Source organism: Manacus candei, unplaced genomic scaffold (genome assembly GCF_025592945.1).
Source record: "Manacus candei isolate 608988 ecotype Guabito, Panama unplaced genomic scaffold, ASM2559294v1 h1tg000011l, whole genome shotgun sequence".
NCBI lineage: Eukaryota > Metazoa > Chordata > Aves > Passeriformes > Pipridae > Manacus > Manacus candei.
Genome location: NW_026138059.1, coordinates 10,779,156 through 10,806,595, shown reverse-complemented (window position 1 = coordinate 10,806,595; position 27,440 = coordinate 10,779,156). Strand labels below are relative to the sequence as shown.

Here is a 27,440-nt window from a genome sequence, read left to right as displayed (position 1 = left end):
TTTTTCCAAACTAGAAGCACTTTTGTTTTTCTGGAAAGGAGAGTAAATTTATTCTTAATTACCTACAAAAAAATCCCAGTGAAACTGAAATTCCTATTTGGAAAGAAGGAAAAGACAGCATTCAGACTGATGCTGAAATCTCACATTGGGTAGTTGCATTAGCAAGATTAGCACTTCACTGTGCTAAATGCACAAGAAAAGTAAACCTCACCAAACAAACCAGAAAACATATATCGCTCTCCTCAACTGCCCCTTAATTTGGTTTTTTGCTCATTTTCTGAAAGTTCTGACCAACTAACTCGTGACTCGACACCACAAAAAGTTAAAAACTCTCTCATATAGTTACTACGTGCCATAACAATACAGTAACATGAATCCACTGGATTTATTTTCAGCCAAAATTTCTAACTGACATTGATTTCAGTGTTTTTGAAGTGGTTTCCACAGTGACTATACAATTTGAGGTGGAGAACAGCAAAATATATTCTTCTCCAAACATGACTTTACTAGGGACAAGTTTTTTTCAACTAAGAAAAACCTTAAGATTCAGAGAGCATTTAGGATATTCTCTACTTTTAAAATGGAAATCCTACAGCACCTGGAGACGTCTTCTGACTCAGTAAAACTGCTTTAACTCTCTTCTTTTGCACTCAAAACCATCACATTTAGGGTAAGTGTTCAAGTAGTGAAACAGTAGAGTTATTATAGATAATTTTAAAATGCATAACAGCATTTTGCATCTATGGCTGAATTCAGGACTGATGCAACTTACATGCACGCATACCAACTTTCAAAAAACTACTTATTTAGTTCTGAATCAAATGTCCACTTAAGTAAAATGTCAATATGTTTGAAGAGCAGAGGCACCTAAGAGCCATTGATGTAGAGAGAAGAGGAGGAAAAAGAGGCAAAGCACCGTATTTCCCAAAGCCTATTACCTGCTGCTGTGATAATCCTTCAGGCATAGGAGTCATAATTGCTTCTGTATGCATACAGTCCACATCAATAAATAAATTTAGCTCTTCTTCTTCCAGACATGATGATCTATGATCTACAAACAATTAAATAACCAAAATGTCAACTTCTACAACATGTGGATTGAAAGAAGGGAAAAAACAAGCAAAACCAAAGAAAGCAAAGATTCTATCATCCAAACACAGAAGTTATACATGTTCACTCACCAAATAAATTTCCCAGTACTTCTGTGTCATCTGTGAAATCATATAAATACCACCACCAATATGTGCTCTAGTACAGAACATCTTTCAAAGGCATCTTAAAATCCACACAGCAAGCCTTTGTATCTTTTGCTTGATCTCTACTCCCTCCTCACAGCCAGAACAGGGTTGTGCAGAGTGCAGAACATGACAACTAGGGTTAAAGCACTGCAGCTTCAGAGCCAGCCCTTTCAAAGTGAACTTTGGGAAGAAATTAAACACACCCATATTATGATCCAGCTAAAAATGTTCCATACACCCTTTCATAACTGGACTAAAGTAAGTAGCCAGATTTACCAATGTTTGCTTTCATCAGAAACAAGAGTAAGGGATTCTGCACTGCTCTGTAGGAACAAATTTTACCAAAAAAGCACCACCAAAGCGCAGTGATAGGTGGCAGTACACAGCCAGACAAACAAGCAGACATGAGGAAAGGAGAGAGAAAGACAGTATGAGAAACTGTGTCATAGAACAAAAAGGGAAGTAAGGGAAGCAGATCTGATGGCTGAAATTTATCAGTTCATTCAACAAATTTGTCCCTAGTTCCCTGCTGGTAAGTGGTTATATGATTAAACCATTACTCACAGATACACTGTGTCTGCCACCTAAACTCTAGAAATGTAAGAAGTGCTAGGTCCACTGTAACACTGCTCTGTAGATCATTTTTGTCTGTGCAACTGCAAGAAGTTGAGGATACATTTTTGATCACTAAAGTTTGTGCAAACACCTGTCTATATTCTATCTGAGTTCTGAATTAAGTAAGTTCAGAAGCAGTTAGAGGCCATGACAGGGATGTAAGGTCTGTGCTGGTCCTTACAGATAGGACGCAGCTTTATGTTAGCTCACTCACTAAAAATGTCTTGTTCCCGTCTTCTGGTTTTAGCTTCCTAAAACTGTAGTTTTATAAGCTCTGAAGTTACTACCATTCAATTATTTGGGCAGAAACCTGAGCAGAAAGACATACTACCTCTCAGACTTATCTTGAAGAAGAAATTAGTTTCTTTTACTACCCCCTGCCTTTTGAAAAAATTCCCTGTGGACAGCTGCTTCTGAGGCTCAAAGGGCTGTCACTTGCTCTTAATTACAGAAAGGACATGAATACTTCTCACTTTGATTTTAGACCACTTTCTGTTTTCCCAATCCAAATTCAGCTTTCATCAAAAATCAAACTGATAAAGAATTGTCTTAAGCACAGAGTTATTCCTTGATAATAATGAACTTTTTAAAAAGTTAGCTATCCCTCCACTGAAAACCATGTCCTAACAGCTTATTTTCCTGACATTCAGGAGTTATTTGATGGAGAGAACCGAACAGACTTAGTAACTGGGCTGGTTTTGGCTGTCATAGAATTGTCTTCACAGTGGCTGGTATGGGGTTGTGTTTTGGATTTTTGCTGAACACAGGGTTGATAATATAGAGATGTTTTTGTTATTGCTGAGCAGGGCTTACACCAAGTCAAGGCCTTTTCTGCTTTTTGTACTGCCACGCTGGCAAGAGACAATAAAGGGTGTGTGGGAGGATGGGAGGAGATACGGCCAGGACAGGTGACCCAAACTGACCAAAGGAATATTCCAGACCATATGACATCATGTTCAGTACATAAAGTTGGGGGAAGAAGAAAGAAAGGGGAGGCCTTTGGAGTGATGGTGTTTGTCTTCCCAAGTAATGGTTATGCATGATGGGGCCCTGCTCTCCTGGAGATGGCTGAACACCTGCCTGCACATGGGAAGCAGTGAACTAATTCCTTGTTTTGCTTTGCTTTCCCTGTTAAACTCTTTTAATCTCAACCCACAAGTTTTCCAGCTTTCACCCTTTCAGTTCTCTCCCCAATACTATTGGTGAGGGAGTAAACAAGTAGCTGTGTGAGGCTTGATTGATGGCTGGAGTTAAACCATGACAGTAACTTAACATAATTTCCATACTCCAAACTACCAATACCAAGACAGCATCTCTGACACTGTTTGGTGGGATTTTTTGTTGTGTTTAAGTTGACCCTTCTCTATGGTCCTCAGGTTTCTCAAGTCACTCAGGTTCTTGCTCCAAATGTAAAACAACACAAGATGTATTGACCAAACTGTTACCTATCATCATATTATACCAGACATTTTTATAAAAATCTGATTTCTCGCATCTAGTTCTCAGCTCCTAGTACAAAAATCTGCTAGGCCATTCATTTTCTTTGTCAGAAATTACCGGAGAGAGTAACAAAGAGACACACTATAATTGGCATATACCTTGAGAAATGAAAGATTTTGTTCTAATGAAGCTACGACCCTTCTTCACAGCTGCTTTTGTCTTTTCAAGTCCATCTTTTGTACCTTCTCTAGCAGCTCTCATAAGCTTTTGCATCTGTAAGATAAAAAATACAGTCTACATGTTCAGTGAATAATAGGAACACATTTGAGCCTGCACATGATACAGAATATTTTGATCAAAATATCTTTAAGAACACCACTGTCAAGTAGTTTAGACTATAAATACAGTCCAAATTCAAAGGAATATATAATGCGTAGACAGAACCATCAAAGCTCAGGTCTGAGCATCTGTATTTCTTAACAAAATAAAACCTGGAGACAGGGACTTATTTCATGGCAATACTGTATGCAAGTGTAAAATAGAAATGCTTAAGAACCCTTCCGCAGCAAACCTGTGAACTCAAAATAGTCTCAAATGCTCAACTTACGTTATGTAACAAATACCTACTACTCGTAAGTCATTAACGCCCAGGGGTCTTGTCCATCTTCCCATGTCCCAATAACACTTTCAAGGTATTTCTGATCAAAAGATAATGCTCAATACTAGGTTCTATATTAACTGTATTCTTAAATAAACACTGTTATGCAGAAAATGTTACAACTAATAATCACATTAATTGAAGAAATAAGTTGATTTATCTAAGAATTGCGTAATCTTACAGTACACTACTAGAACCTAATTTAATTTCATGCAAAAACAAAAAAACAAGTCACTGAAGTGTTGTTTTGCTAGAAAATGCTTGTTAAAAATCTGCTTTGTATTTTTGCTTTTCCAAAATGCCACCACAGCAAAAAATCACCACTACTGTCAGAACACAAACAAAGCTGTCTTGATGCAATCAGGCAATTTCACAGTTTGAGATGAAGCTTTTAAAAAAAACCCAGTCTTTTCATAGTGGCTCCATTCAGACTGGAGAGCTGGGAGAGTCTGACTCCCACAATTTGATTCCATGTGGTTGGAGAGCGAGGTTCAGGCTAGACCCATGGAGCTCATCTGGATCTCAGAGAGGCACTGGGGTTGTACACCTGTCTTACACTCTGAGACAAGGGCACTAGTCAGCAGGGAAAGACAATGCCCTATCTTATCTTTTGCGATCTTCTGTAAACATTAAAAATAAGCATGAGAAAAGGTCCTTGATCAAGTACTTTTAAGAATATAGTAATTTTATAGTCTTTAATTTAAGACTGCGTATTAACAATTCAGCACAATTTATAATTCCTTTCATACAAATTATTGTTCACATCTTCAAGTTATTATTAAAAGACAACATTGTCTGTGTTGGAAAAGCAATTATTTAAATGTAGCTAGTTACAAAAGTCAACTACGCTACCTTCAGCTCATGTTTTTGCTTTAGTTGCTGAATCTCTACTGCTCCCACAGTGTTTGCCATCAAATCTTTCATCTTTTTTTCATAATGCTCCTTTAAACGCGTTAGGTCATGAGAAAGCTAAAGTGTATAAAAAGACATAATCTTTTCAAAAAGCTGTAGTGCAAACTTCATGCTAAAGCGCTCACATAAATCATGCATGTTGCCCATCCACCTACTGATAAACAGACAGCCAAGGGAAATCTATCACTTAGGGAAGCTCCAGTCTGACAAACGGACCATCGCTCCTGTGCGTTGCTGAACTCAGACAGGTGCTTTTCTGCTATGCTGGCAACTATGTAAAGACAGGGGCAAAGACACTCAGGTTAAGCTAACTATATGGTTATATATATTAATTATATCGTGTGTATCTCTTAACAAGTGCATGGAAACAATGCATCAGCTTTAACCATGAGCATTATTCACTGAAGCACAAACCCTAGCCAGTGTGTTTTGGACTATCCTTCAAAACAGCGAATTGGAAGAATTCTCAGAGACCGAAGAACCTGTGGAGCCTGCTGGCACCTGGGAAGGTGAAGACTGACAATGCATTGAGTCAAGTAAGGAGACACTAACAGGATGCACGGTCTTGTAATTTTCACATGCATCTACCATAGCCTCATTGTATGACCATGGGCGTAACCATCTCGTACATGAATATATCCATTGGCTTCTCTGGAACACTAATCAACGTTTGTTAATCATTTTGAGAAAGCTAGATAAAAAAGATTAAAATGCAACCAGGAAAGGAAAAAAGGAAAATATTTGGTGTGCTCTATAATAGAAGTCCAATGGAAAACCCATCAGCCTGATGTCAACAGAGTTATTTGGCAAGAGATCAAAGCCTCAGGAAAGACAAGGCCACTGAGTTGAAAACAAAGGGACGGGTCCAGCACGTAGTTCCACGAGATTGGGTCAGGATGCAATTACATCTGACATGAAGATTCTGGCATTACAACAGTATAATGAAGAATAGCATCTGGTTCACAGACTAGAAATATTTAATAGCACAAAAACCTTCCCATCTTAAAATAAATTAGTAAATAACTAAAATAATAAGAATCATAATGAAAAAGTGACTTTGAGGGAAGTCATACCAGCACTTAAAATTAAAAATCCCATCTCCGTATTTTTCAACCAACACAAAAAATAATAAGGCAAGTCCCTCACTGGTTCTGAAAGGCTAGAGAATGCAATGTGCTGTGAATATATTGGGGTTTTTTAGTTGTTAGGATTTTTTTCAGCAATCCTAAAGTTTCTGTCTTTCTTCATTCTCTTCCTGATTTCTCCACCTCCCAGTAAACCATCCGCGAACCTCTCTGACTTCTCCATCCACCAACTAAAGTGTCCCCAGGTTCCTCATGCCTATCCTCACAAGGCAATCTCCAAAACCTTTTGTCACAGGCCTGAAAAAGCCAGTAGAAGGGCAGTACCCAGGAGTACACCTTTTTCCTCCCACCACTCTTCAGTCTCTTGCTCAGACACTTTGTGCCTGATCCCAGCACTATCATGCCCAGCCACTGCCAACAGTTTCCTGTGACAGATCAAGTATACTTTTAACTGTTTTAAAAAAAATGGTTTTAAACCTAGCTTTGTACACATGAGTAAATATATTCTTATGACTGATGCCAAAGCTGAAGCTACAGATAACAGGAAAAGATTTTTAAAAAAAGAACAAGCCAGCAACCATGTTAAGACTTATACACTCACATGCAAAGTGATTTCTTAGTCTCTTCCAAGGTATTTAAAATAAAAAAATTACCAAACTCAGTTTCTTCAGTCTTGTTAAAAAAACTCCCCAGAAACAAAGAGCTGTAGTAGCTTAATCTTGTTCTAGTCAGAACGAAACCAAGATAAAAACAGAGGATGAGCACTCAGCTTACAAAGAGCAGATTTGGGTGGGCTCAAGTCTTGCAGTTAATTGCTCACTCCCTGATTTCCAAAGAGCGAGTAGCAAGGACAGAGGTGAGGGGAGTACAGATAATATGTACTGGAGGGAAATACAGACAGCAAGGCTTTTATTCTGACCAAGATAAGAAGTCTGCAATATAAAAATAAGGGTCCCATGAAATAACACCCTGTCCACAACCCCTACACTTTCCAGCCGTGGGATGCTGACACAGCTCACACTGCACAGTTGTGGAGTGGCTCTTGGGGATCTGTCCCTATTCAGCACACACGGGGGAGCCCTGAGGGTTTTGCAGGGACCCAAGCCCAGCTGGGTTTTGCTGGGCACCGAGCCCAGCCCTGCTTGTCCCCTCTGCGCCCCACACTCCATCCTCCAAGCACTCAGGACAGGGAGCAGGAGGCTGCCCAGGTGCCAGGGAAGACTTTCCTCTCACAGAGAGGGCACACAAGGGCAGAAGGAGAGGAGCCAAGGCAGCAAGAGTGCAGGAATCCGGGGGTCCTCCCAGTGTGCAACAGAAGAGGTGCAGCAAGGGCAGACACCCATGTCCCCTGTGTCTTCCTGCCTCCTGGAGAACAGATGTAGCCAAAGATACTTGACCAGGGAACTGTCATAGATGGATCATTTTAATCATGCCACCTCTCTTCTCTCCTTAATAAATGGTACAGAGTTATCTTTGATTACAAAAATCCTTAATTTTCGAGTTTTTTTAAGCTCAGTCACCTTCAAACAATCAAAGTGATACAGATCTGAGACAGAAAGGTAGGGAACACTGGTGAACAGTTCTGCAACATTAGAGCACCTAAAGATCCCAAACCTTCAATTCTTGTCAGGTTTTTATCCATTTGTCCTTCACATTATTTTCCACACTTATTTACCACTTACACTAATCCAGCAGCTGGAACAGAAGAAATGATGAGTAACCATCTACAAGCAAAAATAATCTCATTTTTAGTTTCACTTTTATCCAATATGAGTTTTTTCCTCTTTTGTAAGAAGCTTCTGTTAAATATTTTCATCTTTTCATTTCCCTGTTACATTTTGTTGTGTACTGTCACTTCCACACTAATTCACATCTCCTTTCAAAAGATGCTGTTGCTATTTGAAACTGAACTGAGGAAAGGAGAAATACAGGTAAGAATTACAAATGTTGGAAACCAGGATAACCTCAACGATTGAGCAGCACTGTGAGATACATACATGTCTCTTGTGGTTGCCTCGCAAGAAGGAGCTGGGAATTCCATTTTTACACTCAGAATCACTCTGTTCTTCATAGCTTTCAAACTCACTTGAACTCCAACCATATTCCAGTGAGCTGTTTCCACCATCATCACCATTTTCAACATCATCATAAATCATTTCCTCTGCAAGAATTAAATCAAAATAAAAAATGCTACACTGAAATTTATGTTTGTTTCAACACTGAAACACTTGTTCAGGATGTACCATAAAGAACTGTACAGACTTTTGTATGCACATGAAAAATTCTGAATTAAAACCAATATTCAAACAGCCAAAGTGGGTTGTCTTTGTTGAAACAGAGTACTAAAAGAGGACAATGTTAAGGGTACACACCACAATCCTTTTAAAAGCATGCACTATTCAAACATCACTGTTATGTCCAAATCCCACAACACATTTTAGAAGAACTTCAAAGGAAGTTTGAACTGTAGCTATGAACACACATTTGCACTAAGAAGCATCATCTTTCCATTTGCAAGTTTGCCCTTTGTCCCTTGGAACATCATCATCAGCTCAAACAGCAAATGCTAAAACATAGCAAGAATCAAACAAAAACACTACTTCAAGCAGAACAGATCAGACCAAAGTAGCAAGAAACATATTACACTATGATATTTTATGACTCTTGCAATTCCACCAATCACTAGAACCCATATCTGTGGGTTACCTCACTCATAATCTAGTCTAAGAACTTGAAGTTTTAACCTTTTCAAGATATGGAAAACTATATTGCAAAGGCTGACCAAAGTACTTTCTGTTAAAGACATGGGTCTTCTCACTAGCACATATGTCAAGTACAATAAACTGACTCAAAATAAAATGGAAAATTTAGTGTAAATTGCTTATCAGCAAGCAGGTAAGTGCTTCATGTGCAGTATCATTTGTCATTACAAGTAGAGAAGTGTGGACACTTCTGCCAGGATTCACTATTGTTAGAGGATATGATGCAGTATTCAGGAAACAAAAGCTGTGCTTTCATTTTAAGATTGAACTTTCATTTAAATACAGAAAAAATATGTACTCAAAAGAAAAGTTGACATGTTTCACATATCCATATAAAACCCTGGATTCTGTGATTTAAAAACTACATTTTGGCCAATATTTTAATATCAACATTAATTAAATTCTTCATACAGAGGATTCTACTCTTATTTGGAAGATTCAGATTTTAATTTTTTTTAAACCTCCATGCATATCAAGACTGTCCTTAGCATATACTTAGTTAAGAAGATCATGGCTGGGCTTCGCGAACGAAGATTTGGGGGTTAAGAAGATATCTTAGTGGTAATCTAGCATAATGAATAATTTAAAAGAATCACCATAGTAAGTCAAAATAAGTCAAGACTTATACAAGTCTAACTTCTGTGTTGTCAGTATTGGGGCAGGATTTACCCAATGATTTGGTGAACTTATCTTGTCCATGTGCTAATGTAACCTGAGCTCTGACTGAAACTTGTTTTGAATAGTTGTGCCTCCCTGACAAAATAAACAAATAATAAACACCAAGATCATGAATGTACAAAGATGAAACTTCCCTTACTACCTATTTTCTCAAAATCTTTCAATGTCTTTGGAGACAAAATGAAAGTTGAAATTTTATTAATGTCTTCTGCGCTAAGCTGAAAATTCTGACTGAGATGCTCAGCAGAGCTTTGTTCCATAACCTACCCAGCTCAGCCTCCTGGGCCTGGTGCAAGTGTTTCCTGACTGAGCAGCAACAGTGCAAAGATGTCCCTGCTAAGGGTAGCACTAAGAGTCCACTAAGGGACCTTCCAGTAATATAAATATTCAAGTCATGAATGTAACACAAAACTTTCCAATAATAAATGAAAATAATTCAGTAATAATTTGTAAAACATCTTACCTGAACACCACTAAGGACAAGGAATTAAAATATTACAGCCTTAAATATTAATGCGGTTTTCACATAAGAAAGCTTAAGTGTTTTCTTGAGTCATTAACAACTTCAGTATCAAACACCTACACCCTGAGAGCTATGATGAGTAGATGCTGAGTGCCTAATGAGCCAATCCACTCGAACACAAAATTAGTTAGTAGTAACCAATTTTTAAGCAGACTTCACTATAATCAAAAACTGTACAACAAATCTGAGCAAGAACTCATTGAAATAAGCTTCTTGAGATCTAGTTCCATCAGTCCCAGTAAAGGTAAAATCTTGGCTCCAGCAATTACTTTGAGATCTATTCTGACCCCTCCAAACATGGTCACACAATCAGGAGCAGACAACTCCAAGGCTGAAATAAAGCATTTGTGTAGAGTCACAGTCAGGATGGTAATCAGCCGCTCTGAATCTCCTCTTTTATCTGTCAGGCATTTTTATGCTAAAGGCGACTTACAAGAAAAAAGCAGTCCTTTCTATAGCCATGACCATGCATCATCATACATCATTTAAGCATTTAAAACACCCTTTTCCTACCTACCTTGCCTTGTTTAGGTCCTATAGCTACAACACCCAATCAAATAATTCTCTAATATGTGTAACAGTCCAGTATTTGGGACAGTATCTATACAATAAAGCACAATTCAGCTTCTGAGAAGAGAAGAGTAGGAGATCTGCTGAGATAACGTCTTTTAAGTGTCAGTTTAATTCCAAACTTTGCAAGACCTACCAATTATTGACAAAATGTTAATTCCATTTACATATATTTAGGTACTTAATGAACATATCTGTTCAGTATACATTCACATAATTCTATATTACACTGCTTTCAACATGAGCTGTATTACAAAGACCTCAAACCTGGTTCAGACTCTGAATCTTCTCTTGGCACATCATCGTAAATTACCTCATCCGGATCTAAAATCAAAACAGAAAAAAACCAAATTAGAAACTTCCTTAAATTTGAATTGAACTAACAGTGCTTAGGAGGCATTTGGACAAAGTCCTTAACATGCTTTAGCTTTTTGTCAGCCCTGAAATTGTCAGGCAGTTGAAATGCTGTAGGTCCCCTCCAACAGAAATATTCTATTCTATTCTAAAGAATTTTGGTTTTACCGGAACATATGAACACAATGGAGATATGACTCATTCTCCACTAGCACTTTGCTTCTACATCTAATCATTCAAATAACACAACAATGTACAAAGCAGTACATAGTATTTGTGAAATTTCAAACAATTTTATCCACACTGTTTATGATGACCTTTGGTAGCCTGAAAACAAAAACCCACTTCCACAGCCAACATTTCTCTCTCCGTTCTACAGCAGTATGCCTGTCAAAGGCTGCTCATTGCCTTACTAAATGGCTGTAGAGAAGTTGTAGTGAACTTTTTAAAAAGAACCAAAACTAAATAATGTAATTGTAATACATTGTAGTACATTAAGAGGCAGAACAAGGATGTAAATTCTTCAGTCACTTCAAGTGACATATAAGATAAACCTCCAGACCTGCAGGAACAGCTGAGAACAGGCAGGATTACCTTTCCTCAAACTACACAGTCTCTGTTCTGGTTTAAAATGCAGCTGTCAGCCAAGAGCCAATGGCACACACCAAGAAAAAGCAGCAATTCCTTCCCTTCCACATTCTCCAAGTACTTATTTGCCAATTATTACATGAGAAGAGCAATTTCATATACAGCCACAGAGCAGACTGAACTAGAGCATATTTCCTCTATATACACACTGATGGAGCCAAATGACTTCCACAGGACAGTGATGAATCATTCCACAGACTCCAAAAGGTGCTCCATGGAAAAGTGAACATTAACTTTATTCTAAAATATACAATTTTATTACACTGTTGAATGTTTTAACTGGTACAACTTGGTTCTGGAACATATCTGAAAAAAACACCATGAAAGTGAACATGGACATTCCTGTAAAACATACTTGTACATATAGATACACACATCTGTGAATCACAACTTAATACTGACCTTTTTCTATATTTGTACTTTAATGGTCACTGACACTTACTTTCCATCCATGCTGTATTGGCAGGATCTGCAACCCATTTGGCCAGGGCATCGTCCTCTCTATTGGGCTGATTATCTTCACTTGAAAAAAAGGCCATAAAATAAAAGCATTAAAAGTTACACTACAATGTTTTTAAACAGTTGCAAAGACAAGACAATAAATATCTTCTTGCCTTCCAGTTCCCACTACAAGGCTGCTGATTACTCAAAAATACTGCTTCAGTATGTAGTTGGGAGATTAATAATCTATTCTATTTAATAGTCTGAAAATTTTAGTCAGGAAATTGAAAACACTTCACTTTTGAGTTCTTCTATCAGAACACAGAAAACTGTCTTATAAATGCTTTTTCATGGTAAATAGGACTAAAGACATTGTGGGCTACATCAGGAGGCAGCAGGCTTGGCAAGGCTGTTACCCTCCTCTGGTTGGTGCTGGTGAGGCTGAACTGCAGCAGCATGATCAGTTTAGGCTTCCCAGCACTCCCCTTCTAGAAAGTTATGGAGAAATTGAAACTACTTCTAGAGAGGTGGGGAGAAACTGAAGTCAGAGACTAAACCACATGGCTTACAAAGAAGAAGAGGAAAGACATGGAGTTTTACTTAATCTGCTGAAAAGAATGCTATGGGGTGATCCAACCGCAGCTACACCTATCTGAAAGAGAACTATAGAGGTGATGGAATCAGGGTTATTTTTTCTTTGCTTGCATTTGCTTCAGGGTTTTCGGGGGTCATTGTTTTCTCAGTGTCAGATGAAGAGGGAATAGTTAAAGTGCCCACAGGAAGATGTGGTTTGGACATTAGGGGAAAAAATATCGTAGAGCAGGGAACACTACAACAGTCTGTTGCAGCTGACATTGCTATCACTCTATAGAAATTAAAAACCAGTTTCTTTGAAAATGTCATGCATGGTTACACATACAATACCTCAATCAGTGCTGATATTGCTACATAACCAGAGCTACAGTTAGGAATGTGAAAAAAAAAAAAAAAAAAGAAAAAAACAAACATGGAAGCATCACACAAGAAAAATAAAATATTTATCAAATGCAAGGTTCCCTAGAAATTAAGGTTTTACAAATCATTAAAACGTGCTAAACTGGCAATCACCTATTTTGAGGCTCCTCTGAGTTTACAAAATTATGACATTCTTCAGTTGCTGACTGTATACCTGCCAAGTAGAAAAAAAAAATTATGAAAATGCTTGGAATAACATGCCAGTTTGGTTCAAATGGCACATTTAGCATAAAAAACTGATTTTACTAGTTCCTTGCTAATGAATAATCTACTTCTATGCAATATCTTTATTCTTAAATGTGTCTAAAAACATTTAGACGTTTCTTCACACTATCCATTTTTGAAAATTAAATAATTCAAAGACAAAGTCATTTATTATGAGTTGTTAAGAGGAAATTACAATTATCTGATGTGTTTAATTCTAATCTGTCAAACATATTCCTCTATAGGTAATAACAACCACACAAATATTTGCTATTACTTGACGGTATTCCTTATGATGGTAGGAAGCAAAGGCTGGCAGAATGGCTGGAATTATAGTAGAACTGCTGCCTAGCTAGAGAAAACATACTCAAAATACAAGAAAAAGGAAAAGGCGGGAATATATGGAGAGCTTTCTCTTCCTAGTACTCTCTTGACATCAAACTGTCAGCTTGGCCAACTCTGGTTACAAAATGGGGGATCTCCTGTTTCTATAATAATCCATAGTTATTTCCCTTTCTAGTTTCCTGTTCTGTCTTAAAATTGTACTAAAAGACAAACAGAATTCATCAAATCATCATGGGAGAACATCCCACAGCAACTCTAAATCCACAAGGATTGGAAAATAAACAAGAAGAAGTGTTTATTTATTATAACAGAAAAGTTAAAAGGGAGAGAACTTTGCCAGAACCTAGAGAAAGCAATATAAGGTATGAGAAGAAGCCATTTGGCTTGGACACTGAACTATGGCTCTGGAAATTATTTCATTACATTAAAAAGCAATTAGCATTAATCATTCCCACACTTGTCCAGGCTGAGTGCTATCCAGGCATTAACAAAAGAACACAGGTACCTGAAATTAAACAACGATCCCCCTTAAAATAAGTTAGGTGTGTAGATACAATACCTTCTTCGTCTACAGAAACACTGCGAATTATGACAGGGCTGGAGTACGCTGGCAGTATCAAAGGTAAGTTAGATGGCACAGCATATCCACAAGGGACAGGAACAGAATATCCACCAGACAAGTTTGGACTTGCACATTCATCTTGAGGACTTGGTTCTGGTGATGAGGATGGATCCTTGTCTTGGATTGGTGAAATATTTATGACTGAGTAGGGATTTACTTTGGCTGGAGCACCTTCCACAGCAGGTTCTGATGTTTGCAGTTTCTCACTGTTTTCTAAATTATTAGTTCCTTTAGTTGAAAAATCAAACAAAAATATAATGTTTTATTTTTCATACCTCTTCAAGCTGCTCTAATATTACTCTTTGCAAGCATCCTAAACACTGACACTTACTATACAAGTTCTATAGTAAAGTTGTATAGTTACAATCTATGACTCAAAATTCCCAAAGAGTAGTGCCATCTTCCCTATTTTACAGATGAGTAATGCAACAGTAGCAAAACAAGATGAGTTACAAGGATGCCTATGGAAAAACAGTAACTGGATTGCAAATCTTGAATAGGAGGGTATCTGATAAGTAGCCAGGCTCCTCTTTTTCTTCTCATAAGCACATGGCTCAAAACACTCTTAAACCCTGAAGGTTAAAATCTGGATTATAGATTATCTGGATCTTATAAACACAAATATAAGCAACATTTTAGGAATAGGCATGAGGACAGAAAAAGTTCACTGGAGGACATTCCTCAAACAGTCCTGAAAATGCCCTGTTAAGAAAAGGAAAAATAACTTTCCAAGTTTTTCCCTTTGAAAATGTATTGTTTTCATTTATGTAAAGTTCCCGGTATTTTTTGAGACAAGCTGAGACACAGCAGAACCAAAGGCCCCTCTGAAGTGAGCTACAGAACTGCATCCCAAGCAATCAAATAGTTCTGAGCTATAAGCATGGCTTCACAGATGGATTAGCAAGTAACAAATTTTCAGGGAAAGATGGTGTTTAAGTTTCAGGTTGTCAAACTGCATAGTCATCTGAAGAGTTAATTATCTTTCATTGCCATGAGCACAACAACTCCGCTTACAAAAGGAAACTGGAACAAAGTAAACAAAATCAGCTGTTAGCAATTTGAGCAGAATACAGCAATTTCCAGACTACACCTCAGCACTGGGAACATCTAAAAGTATTATAACAAATATTTTAATGTTTAGTAAGACTTCTGTTTATGAACAAAATTCATACATTTAAACTCCACTTAGTTTTATGCATATCTTAAGACCAGTAACCAGCAAGCTCAGCTGTGAGACAGCTTATCTCAAGCTATCCACATGCCATAAAATCTGCAAGGACAATGTTTACCCATAGTATGACACTGTGACTGTGCCCAATCCATTGTTTCGAATGTCACATTTGGATGGGAAACCTCACAGGAATTACATGTGATGGCCATTTGCCTTGTTAAATCTACCATGACTGTAACTGGCAGGAATATTCAGAACATTTTAATGGTATTTCCATGGAAACCTCTTTTTACAATATTTTTATTGCACTGTCAAAAAAAGACATCCTACGATCAGTCTTGATTATTTAGCCTAGTGGAGGCACAGACTGACAGGCTGACTTACCTGTCGCATCAGCCTCTTGGTGCTCTATGTTATTTCCAGGATCAGCAGGAGGTGGCACAATGGCTTGCCTGTCTGCTTCTGGTATCTCATCTCCACTATCAAAGTCAAACTGTTCTCCCTCGTCCTCCTCCTCCTCGTTCGTACCCGCGGCTTTCGGTTCACGCTCTAGAACTGTGCAGAAAGACATGCCTTTCGTTGTTTATTCTTAGTAATGATTTCATGGGACCAGTGAGTGTTCCACATTACAAATGAAGCTTATACAATGAACCCTTAGATTTTAGGGTTACTGGAACAGAACAAAAGCTCCTTGACATGGTGATAACCCCATGCAGTTTTCAATAAATCCTTCAGCGTAAACAAGGAAATTACTTGGAAAGCAATTAAGACGTGATAATGCAAATACCTTTGGTTTTGTCATAATGACCCAAAACACTTTTGGAAAAATCCTTTAACGGCCAGTTCTTTAAATGAGAAAAGTTCACAGGTCAATTTATTTGTACAGGGACTTTGGGACTTTATAACTTCAAGTCATTTTTCCTTTCTAACTCAAACTCCTAAATCTATTCTTTAACAGTGTCCAAATGCCAGTCATGGTAAACTTTCTTCCCACACTTAATGAGACCAAGCAGATTGGTTTTACTCCTCCAATCTGTGACAGTTTTAAACCAATGAATTTATGCACCATATCATTAGCTCTACTACCACACACAAGGTGCACTCTGGTGGAGATGGGGAGGGTTGACTTTTCAGTTCTTACCTTTCAAGAAGTAATGGTTGAAATAATTATACCCTAATATGGATAGGAAGTGTGAATGTGGGGGTTTTTTGTGTTTGCTTGTGAAGACACCGTAGCACAGATTTGGCACTGTACATGGGGCTGGGGAGCAGGGACAGCTGGAAGTGGAGGGTAGTTTTTCTCCATGCCATCGTGGAAAACCCACAAGGATTTAGGCCCCCTCATGTATCTATAGCATAAAACTATACACTAAAATAGACAAAGATGTAAACACCAATATTTTATAAAAATATACCTGAAGTCGATAAGGTTCTCTCTGCCTCCTCTTACAGGTAACACAAAATTAAAAATAAAGTTTTGCAAGGGCAATTGAATCTCCTGAGTCATGATGATATTATCAGCTCTTCTACCATCCAGAAAATATTTTTTGTCTTTATGATAAAACCCCCACACACCTAAGTTCTAGACTGCTTAGATTGTCATGATAATTAGCATTCCTGCCAAGGCTTCTGTTTCTTCAGGCAGGCTGAGCCAGCATATTTTACCAGAGCCACAAATAACAAGATCTTTCATGCAGCCTCTCTGCAGGAGAAAAAGTGAACTAATTGCAAAAATAGTAAGGAACAAAAAAAGGGGTTTTCCTGCATTTATTGTCACAGTTTATGGTTGAGGCAGCATGACATTTAATTTCATTTTGATGCCTTTTAAAAATCCTTCTGGATGAACTCAGCCTTTGGATTAAGGGTTCTCATTTTTTGCTTTTGTTCATTAGCAATTCTATTTTACCCTGAAAGACGCAAGAAATCCTGCAGAGCTCTTCCAAGTGATTAAAGACAAACACAGCATTCTTCCTGATTCAGCATCCATTTGACTAGATTGTACTACTTGTTGCTTGTTTGTAACGGAGAAAAGAAAGAAAAAAGGAGAGATGTTGGTTTATCTCCAGCTTTTTTTTTCAGGTTTTTTATGTTTTCAGTATGCCTGCATACTTCAAATTTGGAAAACACAAACACGTGAAATACAAAGTCAAGTGGTTTCTGTCATTACCAGCATATGAAGTGTTGGTTACTCTCTCAGGATAGGCAGATTAACAAGTAGATGGCAGATACAAGCAGGTAAGAGCCACGAAACCACAGTTTTTCATAGAATCATTTAGGTTGGAAAAGACCCTTAAGATCAAATCCGAACATTAACCTAACACCACAAAGTCCACTACTAAACCATGTCCCTAAGCACCACATCTACACGCCTATTAAATACCTCTAGGGATGGCAACTCAACCACTTCCCTAAGCAGCCTGTTCCTGTGCTTGACAACCCTTCTGGAGGCACACGTGCTGCTGTCTGCCACTCCTCTCACTGTACTGTGTAAGTGAACCACAGCAACAACCACTTCCAGCATACAAGGTAGCTCTGTCTATGTTTTGTATGGCGGGAGAAGGGGGAAGATGAGGTTACTGGAATGAGTTGATCATATCTGCAGGATCAGGCCACTCAGAAAACTGGGGCACTGTTGGAGAAAGGCTCAGCTGAGAACCATGAACACACCTGCTCAGTGGAGGTGAATTCTAGACATCAGCAAAAGAAAAAGTGTGTATGCTGACAAAACATCCAAGCCATGCAGGGAAACACTGCGGGAGCAGCAAGCACCTCTGAGTTTTGTGGCTCTGAGGTTAGGGAGCTTCTGGATCCTAATACTTCCGCTGTCCACATACAGGTAACTTAGGTATCAGATGCCTGGTAACTCTCTACTCCAACGCTTTGTTGCAATTCCACACGCACTCAAGTCCAGCACAGTGCCATTTGTCAGATAGTCAAGATCTGCCACTAGCAAAAAAAGGTAATTTGAGACACTGCAAGCAAAAGGAATGACTCAGGACCCAGGAGCAAAACTTGCTCAACCGATGCATAATTTCCCTTCAATGTGCCCCCCCTATTTCCTCTAAAAAAAGCAACCAACCCATATTTTATAATTGTGGGAAGAATCTTACATAGGAATTGATTTTCTCAACTGGAGTAAAAAAAAATATTGGAGGTGCCACCTAATTTTTTTCTGTTATGGCTGTTAACACTGCCCCGTTTCATTAATTTCAAAACACTTACTTTGCATCATAAATAAACAAGGCACTGAATCCCATAATTGAGTACTGCACCTGGAAAGATCCCCTAATTGCATCACTGATGGGACAGCAGGTAAAGATTACAAAAGAGACAAAAAAGAAAAAAAAAGAGAGAAACTCCTCAGATTACATGTCCTTTAGAAAGGGCAGACTGAGACAAATATCCTCACTTCAGAAAGTTTTAAAACTTTATTTTACCTTTACATCTCTTCTGCATTTACTTAATTCTGCAGGTACAAACTTTAACTTTCAAAATTTACAGATCCCTTCCACCTCACACTTAATAAAAATATTCTCCTTTAAGCTTTTAATCTCCAGGGCATACTATTTCATTTGATGGAAAAAGTATTTTAACAGAAACAAAAAGAGGGTGGGAGCTTTTTGCTTCAATATAAGAGCTGCTCAGCACAGCAGATAAATACAGATTATTTCATACAAAAAATTACAAACTCCTCTTTTGAAAATATATACTTTTTCCGCAGTTCTTTGTGTTTTGTCACAACAACACACAGACAAAGCACTTGTGAAATGCTACAATTAGGAAGACACAGCGGAGTTAGACTCAGGCTGAACCTGGCTACTAAAAACCATCACAAATCTTGCCAAATTTCATGCTTATGAAGAAAGTCCCAGTTCCTCCTACCCTTTACTTGCAAGTCAAAAGGATCAAGCCAAAAAGTGCATTTCCAGGCAACAGTCGTTGTAGAAAAAAAGTGGGGGTGGGGATGTGTGAGGGTGCAATTTTCAAAGACATCCTCCCCTCTAAAAAACACAGAGGACAACTACCTCCTTTTTTCTTTTTTTTTTTAACATAATTTTAAAATGCACTTTTTTTTTCCCCCAAAGAAATAATCGCAGACTGCTTAGCATGACGGAGTCTATCTGGAATTACTTCAAATTATTAAATTAGTTACTAAAAATCCAATTTGCCCTTTCACCACTACTCACATCCATAATTTTACGCGTGCCAACCAGAGCAATGAGAATACAATAATTGATTAAAATTTTTCATCTTATGCCAATACCACTCTGAAGCTCTGCAAATGCTTCAGGGAAATTCTTGCACTTCTAGAAACTTCTATTTGGAGTTTTAAAGCATGAAAAAATAAATCTGATATAATGGAAAAACTGTCTTCAAGTTAAATTAAGTGTGAAAGGGCTAATTTAGAATTAGAAAAAGGAATATATACTCTCATAGTTGTTAGCACAACACAGAGATTTATGACTTTTTTCTGAGGTATATTATTCAGTGAAATGAATTTTCTTAAAGGTCACTTCAAAAACAAGCTCACTTAGACTGTGTTTACAGAGATCTGCTGGGGTATAAGCAAATTTAAACAAATTTTGGTCACTCTGCCAAATGCAAAGCATTCTTGGCATCATCTGCTTTCCCATTCATTATCCTTAGATTATTTATAGTTCAAAGTAATATAGCTAAGGAGTTAAAGGAGTGACATTAATTTTAAAGCCCAGACTAAGTTAGTGAAGCTTCATTAACAATTTTATTAAATGGTTTATTTTAGAGACACAGAATTAAAACAAAAGCTCTGCGCTTACTATCAAGTGAACTTTCAAGACAATGAGAACACACAGGGGAAAAAAAAAGGCACCTCAAATCTCTATCCCCCCTTGTAATTGCATAAATCAGAGATGATCCTGAAGAAGTCAACTTCAATGAAAAAACATGACAAAGGAATAATGAAATAGAAACCCAAGCACGAACACTTTAGCAGCCTGGAGCCCAGTAACAATAGACCTGGAACACTGGACATAGGCACACTGCCATCAAGAAATATGAATACTTTAGCCTATGTTTTAAGGTTTGAAAAATATTTTTAGAAATATAAGTAAGGCTTCTGTATAATCAGGAATGTAATCTTTGCAATCAGCTGTACTCTTTTTTTTAATTAAAGTAAGCAGGGAACTATGGAACAAAAGATGAAATGCATCTATTATATTTAAAAGACTCAATAAACATTTTTATCCACTTCTACCATATGACCACCTTATATAGACCAATGAAGGAAATAAGCATACAAAGCTTCAACTGGAACATATCCAGCTATTATTTAGTGAAAAAATATGAATACAAATGGACCTAAAGCAGGCTGGCAAGAGCTGCTCGCTCTTATTCCATTGTGCACTTTTAAAACATTTACCTTTTTACTTGTGTTATTTTGGATTGCAACAAGACACTTACGGCTGCAAAGACACACCTTCCTTCAAACTGAATTCCCCAAATGTTTCAACTTCCTACAAATACACAAAACTTTTCAGTTAAAGAAAAATATTTTAAAAGTTCGTTATCTCAGAATATTTTTTGGTATTATAAAATTTGTAACCTGTGTAAGTTATCAAGTCAAAACAAACCACCAGGCATAGCAATCTGAGCACTTATTATTTAACCTTGATACATTCCAGAGATTTCTCTGATGAGATACACTTTCCTTTATGGACTCATATTCCTAGACAACTAAAATCTGCCCAGCTCATTATGTAAGTGTACAAGGCACTAGACAGAAAAAAGAATTGGAAGCATGCAGATACCAGGAAATGACTGAATTTTTAAAGTTATCATTACTTTTGTACAACTAACCATTTGGGCCCAAATACACCATGCTGACTGTCCTCCAGGATGAACAGGATCTCAAATTGTTCACTTTTTATTTCAGGTCAAGTTTTGTAGCAGAGGTTTGGCATTTGTCAGGAAGGTGAAGCTTGTGTTAGGAAACACTCATGCCTACAGAAGTTCCCAATTTGGCCAACTTGTAAACCTTTGGAAAATGAAAGTTGTTTCATATTCAGCAGGGACTTGCAGACAGATTTTAAGAATTTCAGTCACCATTGGATAGCCTCTGATTTCTCCCAGCTTGTAAGCACTGATTAGGCTGCATTCCTATAGCTATTTTCAACCTGCTCTCATTTCCCACTCGTGACCACTAGTTCTTCAGGATCAGGAGAGAAAACTAAAGCTAAATATTCCTTCACTGTGGTACCCAGTTGACACTTCGCTCTTCTGCCCTTCCCAAAAGGACACCTCTACTGACACCTGGGCAGGGAGAAGGGCAAGTTGCAGGGCAGGAGAGACCCCAAAAGAGGAAGGCTGGTTTTTAGGAGCAAGTGCTTCTGCAAACATTGCCCTTCACTGACACTTCCAAGTCAGGTGTGACATCCACGAGCACACTACTGGTACCCATAATTCAGCTCCTCACACAGCCATGCAGGTGGAAAGTGTCTATTTTGCTGGGGGAAAAGAAATATCTAAAACAAAACTGTGTATGCATAAACACATGAGCGAGCACTCCTTCCTATGCAAAGCAGATCAGAGCCAAGGACTGACTTTCCCCTTTCACCTGCAGTTGTGCTAAGCTGGTGTTGCAGGAAACCCAGGTCCCTGCAGTGCAGGCACACTGCTAATTATACACAGTTCACACACACATCCAAAGCATGACCACAACATCAGCACTACAAGTCTCTGTGGAAAAGAGTTACAAAAAAACCCCAAACCAAACTAAACAGTACACATTCATGCAAAAAGTGTTTCCAGTGATGGAAACAAAAGAAAATCACATGAATTAACAGGATTTCCCTGCAAATATACTACAAAGAAATAAGTAAAATGCCTCTTTAGTATTTTGCAAATACACACATTACATACTAATTATGTTGTCAAGCATGCACAACAAATATTATTCTTCTGGAGAAAGTAACTCAAAACCAGAGTCAAAAGAGCAATGAATCTGCCTGTTCAAGTTTCAGAGACTGCTCACAACAGCATGCCTAATGCTAAAAAATTGCATTCCTTGAAATATAGCCCAGACCTCTGGATGTTAGGAAAGATTTAGCAAATAGCAAAATATAAATAGCAAAAAACCCTGAAATTTACAAACTACTCGCATGTTAAAAATTTAAGCTTTAATTAGCTAAAATTTAAAAGAATCAAGTTGCAAAAAATCAAAAGTCTAAAATGAAAACACTAGACATGAACCAGACTGTCCAGAAAGTAGTGGCAGCAACGCCAGCAGACCTGTACTCCTTTGTAACTCCTTAAGATGCTTTTCAGTGATGTCTGTGCTATAACCAGAAAGGCCACTATGTAAAATCAGCATTTTCTGCCCATTTACTTTAACTGCCTCTACACTCAACACACTGGTGACACTGGTATTGCCTGCCACAGTCAGAACCACAGACTGAGCCTGACCCCAAGCAGGTATCTTCCACCTCAGCATCTTATTAGTAGATTCTGATATTCAAATTTCACCAAGAAATTTTGCTGATTCTGCACAGAAAGCAGGTACAGATGCTACTTGGAAATCTGCATGAAAACATGGGAGACCCCTCTCTGTGCTGAAAGGCATCTATCCATATTAAAAGCTATTATTTTTCCATCAGTATTGAAGAAATACTAATACACTTAACAATACTGAAGCCTCAATTGCTATAAATGCCACCAGGCACCTGACTTGAGGCACAGCAGTCACACCACAAAAGCCACGTTGCCACCTGACATGTCTGTTGGTGAGGTTGGTGCTGATGATGGGTGCACAGCTGAGCTCAGCCTAAGCTCCTGTGAACATGAACCACTCACTCACCTATAACATGCTGTCCAAACAGACAATCCACACAGGGAACAGGAAAACCAGAGAGCTTTAATAAAACAGAAATCAAACAGCAGAAGACTTGAGAAAATGAAGTATCCAGCTCTGGCAGTGAAAGGGCAGAGCATGTTGGCTAACCACAGGATACAAATACCACGTGAGGAAAAAAAAAAAATTTTCTAGAAAATGTATTTTGACCACGCAGTGAATATATTTGTGAAAAAATAACTAATTTTAAGGAAATTTCCACTAGTGAGGGCAGCCTGTCTTGTTATTTATTTCTACACTTTTCTTCCTATCAGATATTATCTATTAATATCTCCTTTTCCAAATAGTTACTTTTACTTTAAAGCAATTACCATTTAATGGTTTGAGGCATATACATTTCTCTCATACAGTCTGATTAATTCTAATTAGCAATATAAAACTGCTGTATCATCTGATAATACCTTGGCCTCAAAGCTCTTCAAGAGTAATTGGGAGTCCCATGAAGCAGAAAGCAGCAGAAAGACACCCTGGAGACCTGAAACAGGGAGCAGGAGGTCCCACTTCTACAGAAAGAAAACATACAGTTCAGGTACACAAACTGATCATCATACTAAAAAAAAAAAAGCTGAAATACAACCAGGCTGACACATTCTGGATATGAAGTATCCCTGTTTCAGGTCTCCAGGGTGTCTGCCTGGTAGAAAGATGTAGCTAGACATGATCCAACACCTAAGCTCAACAACAAACTATATAACAATGAGTAGTATTCCTGCAACAATCCTTCTTTGTCAGACCAAGTCATCCCCTGTATTAATTTTAACAAAATTGTGATCTTGCTGAAGTAGCAAGGGATTTGACTTCATTTTTAGATCACGTTTCTTCCTCTACCTTAACAGCAACTGTACATATTTCCTAGATTCAACTTTCAGATGATTTAGGCAAAGGGATGCCTAAATTCTGAGTCATTGGTCCAGGTTGAACAACCCTTTATCTAGCAATGTCAGAACTGAAGCACTTGCTGGTACTCCCCAAAATCAGAACTTGGAACACCTGAAAGCATTTAATTTCCAACAGATGCTGACATGGACTGTTCATACGTTCAGCCTCCTTCTGCAGCAGCAGCCCAGGCAGGGCCCACAAGATGCACATGGTTTCAGAAATCCATTTCTCTCTTTGAACACACTGGTAAAATTCCTTTTTCCCCAACAATAACTCCATCTAACACCCAAAGCACCACACGCAACCTGTTCACATGCTTAAAAATAACTTAGATTCAACTATTTGTGTTTTCTCCTTGATGTATCCTGGACAAGGAAACAAGCTAGAAATTAAATTTTGCAGAAACTTACTGTATCTTTTACTATACAAATATGTATACACTAGAACAGAATGGTTTTGTTTAGTAAATCCAGGACAATACTGGAAATATTTTGTGTTTCAGCTGGCTTCTCACCTATTCCTTTCTATTGTTACCACTTCACCTAGCGTAAAGAGAATTATTCAGATAGATTGATTTGTAAACAAAGTGTAATATATGCAAAATTTTACAAATCCATTATCCCAACAACTAATGGGAAAAGAGTTTAATAGCATCCCCTTTTTAGTATTTTTTTAATTATTGTTTGAATACATCTTGTTCTTCTTTGCCCTAACATACTAAGATCCTCTTAGAGCTCAAAAAAGATGCCTGTGGAATTCAAGCAAACTTGTGAAAACAGTAATTCTTACATGACTGAACTCTCCAAAATCCTGTTTTACAATACCCTTTCAGCACAGACTCTACCAGAAATTCTTTCCTTTCAGTGGACACTGGTTTGAGCTGCGCAACAATGGTATTTGCTTGGGACCTTTCAGTCCATGAGCTTCAGAGCCATTCTCACTGCCTCCTTCCAGTTAGCCATGGAGCAGGAAGGAAGCTCTGCCTTGTTCCCCACACTGCCCCTGGAGAAACTTGTACCTGTGTAACAGAAGATTATTCAGAATCTATCATGTTTTCACCTAAACCAAGTTACTGAGCTCAACAACAGACTATTTAACAATAACACATATTCCTGCAACAATCCTTCTTTGTCAGACTAAGTCATCTTCTGTATCCATTTTAACAAAATTATGACAAGGTCACATTTCCTGGAAAGATTATTTCAGTGAGGAAGAAAAAAGAAAATCTATATACAGGGTGGGAGAAGTTTTCTCCCAAAAATGTTTATCAAGTGTGTTTTCCTCAGATTGCTAGGCACAGTTTCTGTTCCTCTCTGCAGCAAAAGCAAGCAGCACCTAATAAATGTTTCATTCAATAATTCAGACACTCTATTTAAATGATCATAATGCAAACAAGCCTTTATCCATGCTCATGTACAAGATAAGAGAATTATAACAATGTATAAAAAAAGTTTTTCTTTCTGTAAACTATAGAGTAGAATCATCACAGAGGCTTGAGGCATGGTTAGTGAATATTTATTGGGATCAGTGAAACAGAATTAAAAAACTCAAAAAGAAATCAACAAATCCTTCAGTTCTTTGCCAGCAATTTATCCCAGCCAGTTAATGATAGATACAAGTCCTAAATAGGCAAAAGAAGCAAAGCAAAAAAAAAAACACCTCACCCTTCTCCCTGTATCTTGGCTCACTGTTTGAATTTAAAATTTTGGAGCTTAGTTTACACAACTATTCATAGAAAAAAATACCCAAAAATCAGCACAAATTTCTTTACAATTTTTTTTGTTGTTTTTTAAGCAATCAATACTAGTTACCCCAGACCAATGATCAAGTCTTGTCCAATCCTTCAAAAGGCCTTTAACTCGTCATCGACTACTCTTTCTGATAAACATGTCTGGGCCTTGTCCCTGCACACAGTCAGCAAGTTGAGGCCAGCAGTAAAGTCACCTTACAGAGCAGTTGAGTAAACAGAAAAAAAAAACCAAAATATAACTTCTTAATCAGAAAGAAAATACCAAAAATTATAAAATAATAAAGTCAATCTCCAAGAAATCCATAATGGTAAATCACATTTGATCATTTTATACATTATAAACATCTAGCAGAGTTTTTTACTGTTTTTCTTCAAAATAATATTTTTTTTGTTTTTCCCAACACTCAAATATACTTGGCTAGAAGAAAAAGCACATAATTAGGAGTGACATGTGACACCATAGTTTTTTTTTTGCAACGGGAATTTTCTTGTTACTCTTTGTTACACAACTTGTCTGAACTGTCACAAAGAATAATTGATCCTTACCTTAAACAATGCATTTTCCTGCATTTACTGAGAGAAATGTGACCTTTAGAAATAAATAAATTGTTCTTTTACAGATGGGATGGTGGACACCAGCAAGCTATTGCCAGCTTCAAAAACAAGGAACCATTCATAACTACAATTCATATTCTGTTCTCATTCTTCTGAAATCTTGGCTCCCCTTTTACATCATTTGTAACTGTCTGTATGCTGAAAATAGATACCTAACTATGTTGTTTAGCACAAGACCAACTCCCTTTATAGCTACAGTTTAATTTAAGCAATGTTCTTATTTCAATCCCCCAATTAGAGTAAGGAAATACAACTATAAGGCCATCACTGTTCTCTACTTTCATCAATTAAATCATGAAACATCTTGTCAATATTATAAAAAGCCCAAATTTAACCACCACTTTTCTCAGTCACAAAATTAGCTTTTTATAAAACAGTTTAAACTTAAATAAACTCCAAAATTATTCAAAAACAGCACAAAAGTTAACTAAGCAATCTGAAAGAAATACATATAGGATGCAGAATAAAAAGTAGCTCTCGAAGCAGAGAAACACAGTCATCTCTACAGCAAAACACAGCACCGGTTCAGCAGCTCCTTACTAGAGTTAATCAAAAATTTTTTATAAGGTTTTTTTCTTGTGAAGTCATCTCAATGGAAACTTTTATGAGAGTACAGTTGTTTCTACTTCACTCTTACCTGCAGACTCAGGCCAGACTTCCTTCTCATGGACAGAGGAACTAGGACTATTTCAGTGTTTCAGCACTGGCAGGCAAATGACAAAAAATAACCGTGGAAAGACACAATCACAGCACGCAATTGCATACAGGATATCCAAATTTAAGTCCTTGTCCTCTTTGCTCTGCGTTTCCATATCAGGAACAAAAAAATATCTCAGCTCTAGAGAGCTGATTGTATAAAAATGTGTAAAAAATGCTTTTACAATCGGTGTCTAGGAGATATCCTCATTCTATTTTCAGGTTAAAAAAACCCAAACTTAATTTCATTGAAGAACATCTTAAATCCCAAACTTTGGCATAATGAGGTTTTTCACCTAGCTTTACCCGAGGTACTGGGGACAGTGGTGTATGTG

The 27,440-nt window shown here is 37.6% G+C and overlaps 1 protein-coding gene across 4 annotated transcripts in view; it reads right to left on the bottom strand.

Moving 5' to 3' along the window:
- ARHGEF10 (Rho guanine nucleotide exchange factor 10) overlaps nucleotides 1-27,440 on the bottom strand; it is a 112,256-nt gene that overhangs the window by 67,836 nt on the left and 16,980 nt on the right. For 3 of the 4 annotated variants that reach the window (XM_051778082.1, XM_051778083.1, XM_051778084.1), the window contains 9 exons: nucleotides 15,665-15,835; nucleotides 14,047-14,337; nucleotides 13,032-13,092; nucleotides 11,926-12,005; nucleotides 10,749-10,805; nucleotides 7,946-8,109; nucleotides 4,804-4,920; nucleotides 3,452-3,566; nucleotides 939-1,051 (listed from right to left, as the gene is read on the bottom strand). In XM_051778082.1, coding sequence (XP_051634042.1) covers nucleotides 939-1,051; nucleotides 3,452-3,566; nucleotides 4,804-4,920; nucleotides 7,946-8,109; nucleotides 10,749-10,805; nucleotides 11,926-12,005; nucleotides 13,032-13,092; nucleotides 14,047-14,337; nucleotides 15,665-15,835 — 1,169 coding nt within the window. The remainder of the gene's footprint in view (nucleotides 1-938; nucleotides 1,052-3,451; nucleotides 3,567-4,803; nucleotides 4,921-7,945; nucleotides 8,110-10,748; nucleotides 10,806-11,925; nucleotides 12,006-13,031; nucleotides 13,093-14,046; nucleotides 14,338-15,664; nucleotides 15,836-27,440) is intronic. The other variant, XM_051778085.1, reaches the window with a different exon arrangement.